At 36.7% G+C, this 14,474-nt stretch overlaps 1 protein-coding gene across 1 annotated transcript in view; it reads left to right on the top strand.

Moving 5' to 3' along the window:
* LOC105749002 overlaps positions 1-9,907 on the top strand; it is a 45,275-nt gene extending 35,368 nt beyond the window's left edge. Inside the window, exon 8 of the mRNA XM_031945915.1 lies at positions 4,290-9,907. Coding sequence (XP_031801775.1) covers positions 4,290-5,203 — 914 coding nt within the window. The 3' untranslated portion in view covers positions 5,204-9,907. The remainder of the gene's footprint in view (positions 1-4,289) is intronic.
* The last annotated feature ends 4,567 nt before the right edge of the window (positions 9,908-14,474 follow it).

Genomic DNA, 14,474 nt, shown 5'->3' with positions numbered 1-14,474 from the left:
TTTTTTTTTATTTTGAAAAAAAATTTCTTTACAACATTATCCCTTGCATTCACTTCTGTTCTGACTTTATCCCTCCTTCCCTCTACCCCCTCCCCCAGATAGCAAGCAGTCCTATACATGTTGAATATGTCACCGTATAGCCTAGATACAGTATATGTGTGCAGAACTGAACAGTTCTCTTGTTGCACAGGAAGAATTGGATTCAGAAGGTAAAAATAGCCTAGGAAGAAAAACAGAAATGCTAACAGTTTACATTCATTTCCCATTGTTCTTTCTTTGGGTGTAGCTGCTTCTGTCCATGATGGGCATTTGTTAAAGATCAGGAGGACCTTGCCACCAAATTTTACCTGTGGTGGCACAGAAAGGAAAAGTCCTGCTCCCTGAATTAATACAAGTTTAGACTAGAGTGAAAGAGCTCATAGTTTTACTCCGTAATGCCCAGGTCAGGTTACATCTGGATGGAGTATTGTGTTTGTTTCTGGATATCATATTTTAAGAAGACCATTTATAAAATGGAGCAAGTCTAAAAAAGTGTTGCGGAATCAAGATGCTGAATAGCACCATGCCACAGGAGAAATCAGTTAAAGGAAACTGGAGTGTTTAGTCTGGAGAGAAGGAGACTTAGGAGGCCATGGACACTAATTTTCTAATATCTGAAGATTTCTTATATGAAAGAGGGATTAGGTTAATTCAGTCAAATAGGTGGAAGTTGTAGAAAGGCTAAATTTTTAGGCTGATTATGAGAGAAGAAATTCCTAATGAGGATTGCTGTCCAGTTTTGGAAAGAGCTACCTCAGAGGAGAGTAAGATAGTTGTTAATGGGATACTTTAAAAAGGGATTGGGCAAACGTTTGTTGGAGAGAATTTAATTTAATTCAACAAACTTTGATCATATTTATAAAATGGTCCTGTGCTTAAAATAAAACAATAACATCCCTTATGAAACTTGGATTCTACTGAGAGCATCCAATTTGTACCCCAAAAAGTAAATACAAAAAATAAGGGGAAGTACGGGAGATATCAGGAAGGGCTTAGTATTGGGAGTAGACTTAAAGGAAGTTGCAGATTGAAAAGGAAGAGTCATTTCAGGCCTGGAGGATAGCCTGAGCAAAGCCATAAAAAGGGAGGTAAAATACAGGGATTGCATTTTTCAGGATTGCATTTTTTCAGAAGGAAATTGTACTAGATGATCCTCAGTCATCTGGCCTCTCCCATATCGGCTGGTCTATGTTCTGTGACTTGGAGGGGTATAAACCAAATGTTTTGGGAATTCAGAGGTAGGAGATATGATTTCTTAGGGAGTTGTTTAATTGCCTGTTCTATTTCTTTTTCTGAAATGGGACTATTCAAGCAATTTACTTCCTCCTCTGTTAGTCTGGGGAGTCTATATTTTTGGAGGTAGTCATCCATTTCACTTAGGTTATCAAATTTATTGGCATAAAGTTGAGCAAAATAACTCCTTATTATTTCTCTAATTTCCTCTTCATTGGTGGAAAGTTCTCCCTTTTCATTTTTAAGACTACTAATTTCATTTTCCTCCCTCCTTTTTCTAATCAGATTTACCAAAGGCTTATCTATTTTATTGGCTTTTTCATAGAACCAACTCTTAGTTTTATTAATTAGTTCAATAGTTTTTTTACTTTCAATATTTTTAATTTCTCCTTTTAATTTTAGAATTTCCAATTTAGTATTTGATTGGGGCTTTTTAATTTGGTCTTTTTTTTAGTTTTTTTTTGGTCTTTTTTTAGTTTTTTTAGGAGATATGATTTCTAAGGTATTGAATTGGTGAGGCATCATGGAGGAGAAAACATTTGAGATGAGTCTTGAAGGATGGGTGCTGACAGATTAAGATAGAGATTCAAGGGAGGACTAAATGGATTTTAGGTGACAGGACAATCCTTGCTTTAGCCAATTCAGAATCAAAACTATCACTTGCTTGGTACAGAAGGAGAGTGTAGCCACTGCAGGGGTGACATTCTGAGTATTTCTTCTCCTTCTTACACTGAATTTCTCTTTTGGTGATAATAAACAAATGTTCTATCGCTTCCTTCTTCAAGCCCTTTTGATTAGATTTATAGGAAATTAGGCATATATTCCCCTTACTTTTTTGCCTTAATATTTTATTTTTTTCCAATGGCATGTAAGAACAATTTTTACATCCTTTTTAAAAAAATTGAGTTCTAAATTCTCTCCCTTTTTTGCCTTTCCTTTCATTGAAAAAGCAAACAATTTGATATAGGTTATACATGTGCAGTCAGATAAAACATTTCCCTATTAATCATGTTGTGAAAGAAAATAGACAAAACAAACCTGAAGAAAATTAAAGCATACTGACTAGAAAGATATAACCTGTATTGAATTGCTTGCATTCTCAGTGGGGGGAAGATGGGAAGGAAGAAAGGAGAGAATCTGGAACTCAAAATTTTAAAAACAAGTGTTAAAAACTGTTTTTATATATACCTTAAAAAAAAAAAGAAAAATAAAGCATTAAAAAAGCATCTGCATTAGATGTCACCAGTGCTTTCTCTATAGGTGGCATTTTTCAGCATAAGTCCTTTAGATTAGTTTTGGAGTTATACTACTGAGAATAGTTAAACCATTCATGATTGATTGTCATACAATATTGCTGTTATTGTTCAGTATTCTTGTTTTGCTCCCTTCATTTTGCATCTGTTCATGTAAGTCTTTCCAGGTTTTTCTGAAACCATTCTTTGTCTAAAAAGGTAATTCATTCTTCTGTCCACTTCAATTTTATGAATGAGTTCATTCCATTCACAGTTATGATTATTATGTATTTTCCTCTCCTAATTTTAACTTTTTAAAAAATATATTTTATTTTCCTCCAATTACAAAAACAAATTTCAACATTTGTTTTTAAAATTTTGAGTTCCAAATTCTCTCCCTCTCATTCCACCCCCTCATTGAGAAAGTAAGCAATTTGATATAGGTTATACATGTGTAGTCATGCAAAATATATTACCATATTAGTCATCATGTTGTAAATCAACCTCCCCTTCCCCCCAAGAAAAATAAAATAAACAGAAGACTTCATCTGAAGTGATGGATAGCATTTTTCATCAGAAATTCTTCAGAGTTGTATTGAATCATTGTATTGCTAAGAATAACTGAGTCATTCATAGTTAAAACATCTTACAATACGTGTACTTACTTTACTCTGCTTCAGTTCATGTCAGTCCAGGTTTTTCTGAGAGCATCTCGCTCAATAGTATTCAGTCACAATCATATGCCACATTCCCCAGTTGATAAGCCTTTGGACTTCTAAATTGCTCTGTAAAATGGTTGAATTAGTTCACAACTCCACTAACAGTGCACTATTGTTTCAATTTTCTCACATCCCCTCCAACATTTGTCATTTTCATTTTCTATTTTATTAGCCACTCTAATAGGTGTAAGATAGTATTTCATTGTTTAATTTGCATTTCTGCAATAAATAATGATTTAGAGCAGGGTTTTTTGGACTTTTTCTACTCTGTACCCACTTCTTGCCTTTTTGCCTGAGAAATTTTTATGCAATCCTCGCTTTGTAGATTTTATATATAATTTATTTATAAACATTTATTTTATATAAAATAGGTATACAAATCAAATATTTACTGATAAGAAATCATAATTTCACAACCCCCACATTCAGTTATAACACCCATCTGGAGTCATGACCCATAGTTTAAGGAGCATTGATTTACAACATTTTCCCATATTTCTATATATAGCTTTGATTACTTCATCTGAAACTTCACTGTTCATATCTTTTGATCATTGATCATTTATCATTTGGGGGATGGTTCTTATTTTTATATTTTTGACTTGTTCATATATTTGCAAAATGAAGCCTTTCTCAGAGAAACTTATTTTAAAAATTGTTTCATAGTTATGATTGCTAACTGTATTCCCTCTATTTCCTCCATATATTTTATTCTCTCTCATTCACCCTGTCCTTCCTCAAAAATGTTTTGCTTCTGACTTCTTTCTCCCTTTCTCCACTTTTTCTTCTATCAGCACTGCTCTACCCCTCCATCAATAAAAGAGGAGGCCTCTGAGGATCCATTCCATTCTAAGTCCATGATTTTGCCATCTTTCTTATTCTTAGTTTCCTAATATGTAAAAATAAAGATAATCATACTTCCTTCTTCTTTAAATTAATTGTAATAAATGCAACAGTTAATGTATGTAAAGGGCTGGGAAAGGTGCAGACCCTAATTAGTATTCCTTTAAGGAAGTTTTTATTTCCTAACACATGTGACATTTGTGTTTTTTCTTGATAATTTCAGATTTTGAGACTAGTACCAAATGGTCATTTCTAAAACAGGAACTTTCTGAAGAAGTAGAATCAAAGGAGAAGAAACCTGCAAGATTCCCAATGGATATTTCCAAGGGACCCAAGATTAGAGAAACATATAAATGTGAAAGCACTTTAGATGAGCAGCAAGGAAACAAAATGGAAAAAATAGATGAATCCTTTTCCCAGGATGGAATTATGTTAGTGACTATTCCTTCTGAAAAAACTCCCTTAGGAGAGAATGGTGATGAATATGATGGAAGTCTAAGTAGTTGCCATTTGAGCTCAGACCTACTTATACAACATAGAGGAGAGAAACCCTACATATCTAATACAAATGACCAAAATTCTAGCCAGAATTTGTCTTCTAGTGTACATCAAAGAGATCAGACTGTCAAGAAACCTTTTGAATGCAATGAATGTGAGAAAACCTTCAAGCAGAACTCAGAACTTCGAAAACATCAGAAATGTCATATGGGAGTTAAACCTCACAAATGTACTCAGTGTGGGAAAGCATTTGGCCGTGGTTCTGATCTTAGGAAACATCAAAGAATTCATACAGGAGAGAAACCCTATTCATGTAGTGAATGTGGGAAAGCCTTCCGGGGGAGCTCAGACCTTATTCAGCATCAAAGAATTCACACTGGAGACAAACCCTATCATTGTAGAGAATGTGGGAAAGCCTTCAATCAGACCTCTTCCCTTATTCAGCATCAGAGAATTCATACTGGAGAGAAACCTTATGAGTGTAATGAATGTGGGAGAGCTTTCAATCAAAGCTCAGCTCTTACTCAACATCAGAGAATTCATACTGGAGAGAAGCCCTATTCATGTAAAGAATGTGGGAAACCCTTCAGGCACTGGTCTGGCCTTATGACACATCGAAGAGTACACACCAAACTTTGACCCTGTGCATATTCTGAATATGACAGATCTTCAGACAACTTGTAACTTTTGTTAAGTCTTGGAAAAATATACTGGGATCATAATCCCATAAATTAATTATGAGTTCCTCAAGGGCAGGACCTATGTTTGTCTAATTGTGTTTGGTCCTTGCCTGAGTGCCATGTGCCTATGAGAAATAAGGTTTATTTTGTGATAGCTTAATCTAAGTAATGAATGGAGGAAACATTAATTATTTACCTCCACCTTTTACTTTTTAGGAAACTCAAGGAATGTGAAATAAATGGGAATGTAATGTCTTGAGCTAGAGTTTAGTCACTCCAAGAGACTATGGATTGGATACAGCTGATTTGCTTTGCCTCTTTAGCCACTGTTAAGGAATTCCTGTATTTGTGGTCCCTTGTCATTGACATCAGGGTGATTTGGATAATTTCAGTGACTCTTCCCTTGGGTGTGATCATCCCTTACCTCCTTTCCTATTTCCAGTGGCAACTATGTTTGAGGAACAAAACTACACATGAGAGTGATTCTAACATTCTTTTTCCCATGGGAATAAATACAAATAGTCTCCATGTTTCTGACGAGATCTGACAACGAGGAAGGGCTATTAGTGTGCCAGGAAAGAAAGGACATAGATACACACACACAACTTATTAATATTTGGCATGTAAGGTATTTACTGTTATTTTTGTAAATAGTTATCTTCTAGGAGGGGAGGGCATATGACTTTTGCTATTTCACAGGTGGAGCTGATATGCCAAGAAAAGGAGAGTTGTCCTTAAGGGGATTAGGAAAGATTTGGGTGCCCAGAGTCCCTTCCTTGGGCTGTTCAGTGTAAGAAGATCAATCCTTTGAGATGAATTGAGGAAAGCATCTTTTTAAGAGGGTTCAAATAGAAAGCTATTGGATCAGAGAACTGTAGAGGGACAACTGTAGGGTTTCACAATATTTTTAACTCTTGTTTGAGAAGAGGGGACTTGGACTTTGAGCCAGATAGAAAAAATGTTCAATTTAATAAATAGTTCTAATCTCAGTTATTAATATCCCCATCTCACCCTTTATCTTAACCAGAAATTATATTGAAACTTGATTAAACTCAGACTTTGAAATCCTTTTGTCCTGAGGAGCACATCCTTTTGTCTTTCTGGCCTAGTGGGACAACTTGCTTCCTTTCTATTTGATTCAGGGAGAGGGTGGTTGAGGTATTTTCTCTTTTCTTTCAGGTCAGTGCTGAAAGACCAGAATTTGGAAGAGGAATCACTGGCTTATTTCCTGGAATAGGTACTTAGTCTATAAAAATGCTGGGCCCTCCCCCGAGAAGGTAGAGAAGGTAGTATCCAGCTCCCTGCTGTAGGAAGTCCCATTTTTCCTTGTTGCTGTGGGTTTGGCTTGAGTGTCTTCACTTTTCCCATTGTAGACTTTTTAAACCACAATATTGGAAAGGGGTTTTACTTTGTGCCTCTTCTTTGATAAGTCAGTGCCCTGAAAGCTATTGTTACTGAGGAAAGGAGTGTGGGTATGCTGTGTGCATGTATGTATTGTAAACACGTGTATTTTTGCTGACCAATATTTTTGTTCTTTCCACTGCCTACCATAAAAGGTTATTCTTATTCCTGCAATGGAAGGTCTTCCCTTGAGATCTAATTTTTTAAAACACGAGTTGTCATCCTGACATAATCCTGCCATTGTTCAAACCTTCCTGTTACATGTCGGTAAAGTTAGGAGGTTATGGCTTTGTGAATTGAGAAGTGAACAATTTGGTAACCACACTAGTGGAGCTCACCTTACTCAGTGATGAATGGAGCTCGTGTTTGCAATGGCAACTGATAAGTCCTAGACTTTCAGTAGGGGAATGGGAAAATGGACATAAGGAAAGCATCCCTCTACTATCAGGGAAGTACAATATAGTGACTGTGATGGAATGATTAGCAGTTTCTGGATTTAGAAATATTTCTTAGATCAATTAGTCCACATCATTAGTACCTGGCCAGGACATGAAAATATCAAGCATAAGACCAAAGGAAAAAGGAGGTGGTTATCGCCAAATCCTGAGTTGCTATGGAATTAGGAACCACCATAGTGTTTTTGCTGGGGAGGAGTTAGTGGCATTTGGAGTCTACTGGGAGAGCTAAGGTTTGGGGTTTAGGATTGTGGGTAGGCTGTCCTATATTTAGCTCTATTAATCTAGTTCTTGGGTGTAAAGAGTTATGAAGCATCTTTTAGAAACTGAGTCAACTGGGCTTTCTCCCAACGCATGTGATTTTCTTTGAAGAAAACAGGTGAGATATAAATAAGAGTGGGAGCTATAAGGAATCCATAAATCTTAGAGAAATAGAATCACTGAACCTAAAAGTTAGATTCCTCAGAAATTAGTCCCATCCATACTTGATTGAGAATTCTTATTACAATAGAGGACCTCTAGTGAGAGAAAACTCATTAATTACCTTTGGAGGTAACCCCTTCTGTTTTTGCACTTCCCAAAATTTTTACTGACATAAAATGTAAATTTGTTTGCATAACTTCCTCACTTTTGGTTTTTCCCCTGAGACAGAGCCGATTAAACCTAATCCTCCTTTCACCTCATAGGCCTTTAGATACTTGAAGACAGTTATCTTATACTACAACAGAACCTCCTGAGTACTCCAGTTTTCTGTCTTGGGTGCCTTCCTCAGTTTGGGCCACATTTTGTTTGTGTCTTCAAAACTTGTTTGTGGCTACTTGGTTCAGTAGAGGAGCTTGGACTGGCATGACTCCATTCTTGACCTTTGATAAAGTTATGCTGGTACCTAGAGTTGAACATAATGCTCTAGATGTGGTCTGGTCATATTTGAGGGCATTAGAACCTTTACTCTCTTGATTGGCACTGATCTTGTTAGTGAAGTTTAGTATAGCATTGACTTTTTAGACTGCTGTCATTGTGCTGACAGTTACTGCACTTGTGGTCCACTGGAATCTCAGATTTCTGTGTATGTGAACTGATGCTTCCCTATCATGTACTTGAGAAATTGATGGTTTTGAACAAAGTGTAGAACTTTACTTTGACCCGTATGAAGTTTCATCTTATTTGACTTGGGCCATTGCGTTATCTTGTCAAAGATCTTTTTGTCAACTTAAGTTTGTCTCCCAACAGGTTAAATGTTTCTCTGAACTTTTTTGCCCTCTACAAATTTGCCAAACATGCCTTCTTTGCCGCCTTTTAAGTTACTTTCAAAATGTTGAGCTAAGGGTCAAGGACAGATAGCTGGGACAGTCCTTTCAGATTGATCTTTCATTGGTGACTATTTTTTGTATCTGTTCAGTAACCATACTGTTACATAGTCCATACCTCTCCATCTTGTTCTGAAAGATAATGTGAGAACCTTTGCTAAATGCTTTGTTCAAATCTAGCAATTCTAACAAATTGCATCTACATCATTCTCCTGATCTGCCAGTCTAATTGCCTTCAGTAGAAGTAGTGAGGTTAGGCTGGCAAAATTCCATTATTTATTCTTGATAAAGCTATGCTGCCTTTTAGTACTCTCTAGTTATCAGTGTTTGTGAATTATCTCTATAATAGTGTCTTAGAATATTGTTAGGAAAAAAATTCAAGCTATTTGTCTTGTTTTTGCAGACTTCAGTCTCATCTCTTTTTTTGAAAATCAGGAGCATTTGCTCTTGTCTTATGACACTCATTTACAATTTTACAAATAGGTGCAGAACTGGAGAAGGATGGAGCTTAAGTAATTAAAAAATCATTGTCATGGAAATTTAGGGTAGAGTTGTGATAAATGGATGAAAAAAAAAGATCCCTCAAAGTGGTTTATGATGCAGAAATTCAGCAGAGAAGCCTTCAGTCAGGACTAGAGTCCCATGGAGGCTGGCTGGCTCCCTCACTTCCATCTTGAGCTACAGTAGGGTAACATGGTGGGTGATAGCCCAGACAAGCAGAGGGATTTGGGCCATGCTCAAAGGCATGGTACTTTAGGATGCTGGATTTACATGGAATTTCCAGACAAATACTTGCTTTGGCTGTGTCACATTGCTGGTAAGGTGTTAGGGTCAGGGAGCATGGTTTCTAAAAATTAACTAGGAAGGCCACTCAAGATGAGGAAGGTGGAATTCTAGCTGTGTTGTATCAGCAAGTTTGTGGGAGAGCTTCTGTAACTGGTTCTAACCAGAAGTGTGTGCAGTTAAGATTTAACTTTACCCAGCAATGTGTAACAACTGACATGTGTGGGGGAGTGGGGCCATAGAATCTGCTGGTCATTCAGTTGTAGTCTTCAAAATTATGAAGAAAATAGGTATGAAAATTTCTTAGAATTCTTGGATGTCGAATAGACTGCATTTTACCACAATCCACTGGATGCTAACAAGAACCAGTTCCAGACAAAACTTACATAGACCTATTGTGAATTATAGAGCTACAGGAGTAACATGACTTTACAAGCAAATAAATAGAAAAAACTCACCTTCAAGAAACACCGGTTTGAATTGCACGGTTTTTACCTAAGATGAGAAAAGACAGAGTTTCAATATGACATTTAAAAAAAATAAAGGAAATTGGACTTCATCCCAAGATTTATTGTACTCTTCTGTTAAATTTCATATACTATTTAATATTTTCCTCTAAAAATGGACATTTGGAGCTCCCACAGCCATTATAAGAATTTCTGCAGGAGAAAGCCGCCTTTTTGGATTTTTGATATGCACACCAACCCAGAAACAAAACTTCAACAGGTAAATCTTAAAAAACCCTTTACAGTTATGAATGATTAATTGATAACAATGTAAATTCTGTCTTGGGTTTAACAGATGTGTATGGTCTATAATTATCTCAGAGTGTGGGGAGATTACTTTGGAAGGGAACATCAAAATAAACATACTTATGAAAAATTTCTCAGCTGTGTCTATTATAATTGTTTTTTACAGCATTGTACTTTTGCATAACATAACCTTCAGATTAGTTCAGATGACAGGACATTTTACTAATATTGGAGGGAATGTGGGACTGGGACACTAATGTATTGTTGGTGAAGTTGTGAAAAGATCCAACTCTTCTGGAGAACAATTTAAAACTCTACCCAAAGAGCTATAAAACTGCATATCCTTTGATATATCAGGGTCACTACTAAGTCTGTATCCCAAAGAGATCATAAAAGAGGGAAAAGGACCCACAAGTGCAAAAATGTTTGTAGCAACCCTTTTTATAGTGGCAAGGGACTGGAAATGGAGTGGATGCCCCTCAGTTGGGAAATAGCTGAATAAATCATGATATATGAAGGGAATGGAATATTACTGTTGTATAAGAAAGGATGATAGGCTTATTTCAGAAAACTTACTTGAAGTGATGCTAAGGGAAGTAAGCAGAATCAAGAAAACTTATACACAGAAACAACAAGATTATGTGATGATCAACTGGGATGGCCTTCTCTCTTTTCAACAACAGTGATTTAAGGCAATTCCAATAGATAGACATGGATAGAAAGTACCATCCACATCTGGAGAGAAAACTATGGGGACCAAATATGGATCAAAGCAAAATATTTTTGCCTTTCTTATTATTTGTCTTTTTTCTTGCTTTTTCCTTTTTTGATTTGATTTTTCTTGCACAGCATGATGAATATGGAAATATGTTTAAAAGAATTGCACATGTTTAATCTGTATTGCTTACTATCTAGGAGGGGGGAGGGGTGAATAAAGGGAAAAAATTTGGAACACAAGGTTTTATAAAGATGAATGTTGAGAACTATGTATTTGGAAAAATAAAGTACTATTAATTGAAAAAAAAAACTGACCTGGAAAACAGATTTCAGAGAAACAATATAAGAATGGCTAGACTCTCTGAAAGTTATGATCAGCAAGAGTCTAGACACTATGCTTCAGGAAAGAGAAATTAAGGAAAATTGCCCTGAAGTTTTAGAACTAGAGGATAAAATAGAAATTGAAAAAAATCCAGCTATCACTACCTGAGAGACCAAGATGAAAACTTATAGGAATATTATAGTTAAGTTTCAAAGTTCCCAGGGCAAAGAGAAAATGCTACAAATAACCAGAAAGAAAAAATTTAAATACTGTGGAGCTAGTGTCAGGATAACACAAGATTTAGCAGTTTCTACATTAAAAGACTGAAAGGAATAGAATATGCTGTTCCAAAGAGCAAAGGAGCTGCGTTTGCAACCAAGAATAACATTCAGCAAAGCTAAGTATAATCCTACATGGGGGAAAAAAAAAAACTGACTGGTAATGAAGTGATATAGGATACTTCAGTTGCACAGAACCTGGGAATAATGAGAGGTCTGGGAGTAATGAAAGGAGGGGTGAAAAATGTAAGAGTGTGATGGTAAAGGTTTTGGTTGAGAATTTTAGATGGACGATGTTGCATAATAAGGCACCAACTCTAGTCTAGCTCTTGAACTAAGGAAGGGTATTTATTATACAAGTGCCACTTGGGTTTCATAGAACCATAGATATCAGAGCCAGGGTACTGACAAGCTAATAACTACCCTGGGGTCATATAGCCAGTATGTATCAGGGTTCTTCCCTACCTCTTCCTTCTCATGGGCCAGAGTTTGCCCCACTTTTATATGTATTAGGATAGCTAACACCTAATGTAGTGCTTGGCACATAGGTGGGACTAAATAAGTGCTTGTTGAATTGATGAAGCAAATTTCTGTTTGTTATTTTGGGCACAGTGGATAGAGCACCAGGCCTGGAGTCAGTTATACCTGAAGACAAATCCAGCCTCAGACATTTACTAGCTGTGTGACCATGGGCAAGTCACTTAGTCTCAGTTTCATCATCTAAAATGACCTGGAGAAAGTTAAGGCAAACCATAGTATCTTTGCCAAGAAAACCAAGAATGGCGTTATGAAAAATCTTACATAACTAAAATGATCTAACAACAACAAATTTCGGTTTAGTGTGAGAAAGAATTTTCTTGCAGTTTCTAGCAACAATCACCCCAAACTAGAATGGATTGCTTGAGGAGATGTTATAGACATCTCAAAATCTGAATAATCATTTGTTGGATATGTTGTGGAGTAGAAGTCCTTCATCTTGGTGTATAAAATCTTATAGATCTGGCATATAGATAAGTGATCTATGGTGGAGGTGGGCTGCCTAAGGGTGGAAAATTAAGGAATTGAAAGGATTAAATGATTGGGGACTTTTAGAATTATGAATGAGGGGACAGAAATAATTAAACTTCATTCCTGCTCTTTTCCTGGGAGCTTGTGGTCCAGTAGAGGGGGGTAAAGACTTTTTCTCAGTTTTCATTTTTCCTCCCTTATCTCTTGCATTTGACCCTAGTGTCATTCTCTCTTCCTTGGGTTTTAGTGATTACCACTTCTAGTTAACCTCTCATTCTCATTTTCCTTGGTTGAATTATTCATATCATGCCTTCTAAATGTAGCTGTTCCCCAAGGCTCTCTTTTCTGGTCTCTCCCCTCCCCTCTTTTCCTACTCCCTCTCTTTGTCTCTGTAACTCATCAGGTGCATTGGGTTTAATTATCATCTCTGTGCTAATGATCTGTACACTCAACACATAGACATAGGTACCTATATATCTCTCTCTCTATATATATGTGTGTGTGTGCATCTGTATCTCCATCATCTCTTTCTCTTTCTCTGCTTCTGTCTCTGTCTCTCATTGCCTCTTTCTCCCTCTTCTTCTTTCCCTCCTTCCCTCCCTCTCTCTTCTTTTCTCTTCCTCCTGTTTCCCTCCACTCTATCCCTTGTCTCTCCCCTCAGCTTCTATCTTCTATCACAAAAAATTGCTTATCACTTATTTCAAACTGGATGTGCCAAAGATATTTTCAATTTGACATGTCCAAAACTAAACTCATTCCTCCTTCCCTGAATGCTCCCCCATTTAAAAACTTTATATCTTTCCCAGGTTTATAATTTCAGCAGCATCCTGGATTCCTCACTCTTTCACTCCACAAATTCAGTCACTCGATCTTACTATTTCTGCCTTCGTAGCATCTCTCCTCACTCACCTAGCCACTACCTTAGTTCAGAGCCTCCTCACCTCTCACCTGCCGAATTAGCTTACTGCCTCAAATCTCTCTCCTTCTAGTTCACCTTACCACCCACTGCTGCTAGAATAATTTCCTTTAATCACAGACTTGATCATGTGATTTCCTTACTCAATCAACTCCAGTAGCAGCTTCCTATTCCTTCTTCTTTTTTTTTTTTTTAATTTAATAGCCTTTTATTTACACGTTATATGCATGGGTAACTTTACAGTATTAACAATTGCCAAACCTCTCGTTCCAATTTTTCACCTCTTACCCCCCACCCCCTCCCCCAGATTGCAGGATGACTAGTAGATGTTAAATGCATTAAAATATAAATTAGATACACAATAAGTATACATGACCAAACCAATATTTTGCTGTACAAAAAGAATCAGACTCTGAAATATTGTACAATTAGCTTGTGAAGGAAATAAAAAATGCAGGTGGGCATGAATATAGGGATTGGGAATTCAATGTAATGGTTTTTAGTCATCACCCAGAGTTCTTTCTCTGGGTGTAGCTCGTTCAGTTCATTCCTGCTCCATTGGAAATGATTTGGTTGATCTCATTGCTGAGGATGGCCTGGTCCATCAGAACTGGTCATCATATAGTATTGTTGTTGAAGTATATAATGATCTCCTGGTCCTGCTCATTTCACTCAGCATCAGTTCTTGTAAGTCTCTCCAGGCCTTTCTGAAATCATCCTGTTGGTCATTTCTTACAGAACAATAATGTTCCATAATATTCATATACCACAATTTATTCAGCCATTCTCCACCTATTCCTTCTAAGAGAAAATATTAATTCCCCTGTTGACTTTTGAAAGCTCTACTCTACACACCTTGGCTCCAAATTCTATATCCAGACTCATTGGAAACTACTGCCCTTCCTACACTTTGTGATCTCTCTATCCTTCACACACCAGATGTCCTGTTTCATGATTCTGTGTCTCTGCATTGCTGTTCCCCACACATGGATGACACGCCTGTCTTACAATTTTCTGTATAAGCCTTTTCTGTGAATTCCATCTGTTGAGTAGCTTCCCTCCCATACTGCCTTGTGTTTAGCTACTCTGTGCTGTGTGTGTGTGTATGTCCAAACATATATGTGTATTTATTCAACATTTAAGTTGCCTATATTTATATATGTGTTTGTTGGAAAACAAATCCTTGTGAGTAAGGATTGTTTTGATTGTTGTACTTATATCTCTGGGATCTAGTACAATTCACTGTGGTTGATTAATAAATAGTTGTTGGCAAATTGAGTTTAGCCATCCA

Source organism: Sarcophilus harrisii, chromosome 1, assembly GCF_902635505.1.
Source record: "Sarcophilus harrisii chromosome 1, mSarHar1.11, whole genome shotgun sequence".
Taxonomy (NCBI): domain Eukaryota; kingdom Metazoa; phylum Chordata; class Mammalia; order Dasyuromorphia; family Dasyuridae; genus Sarcophilus; species Sarcophilus harrisii.
This window is presented reverse-complemented; position numbering and strand designations above follow the sequence as displayed.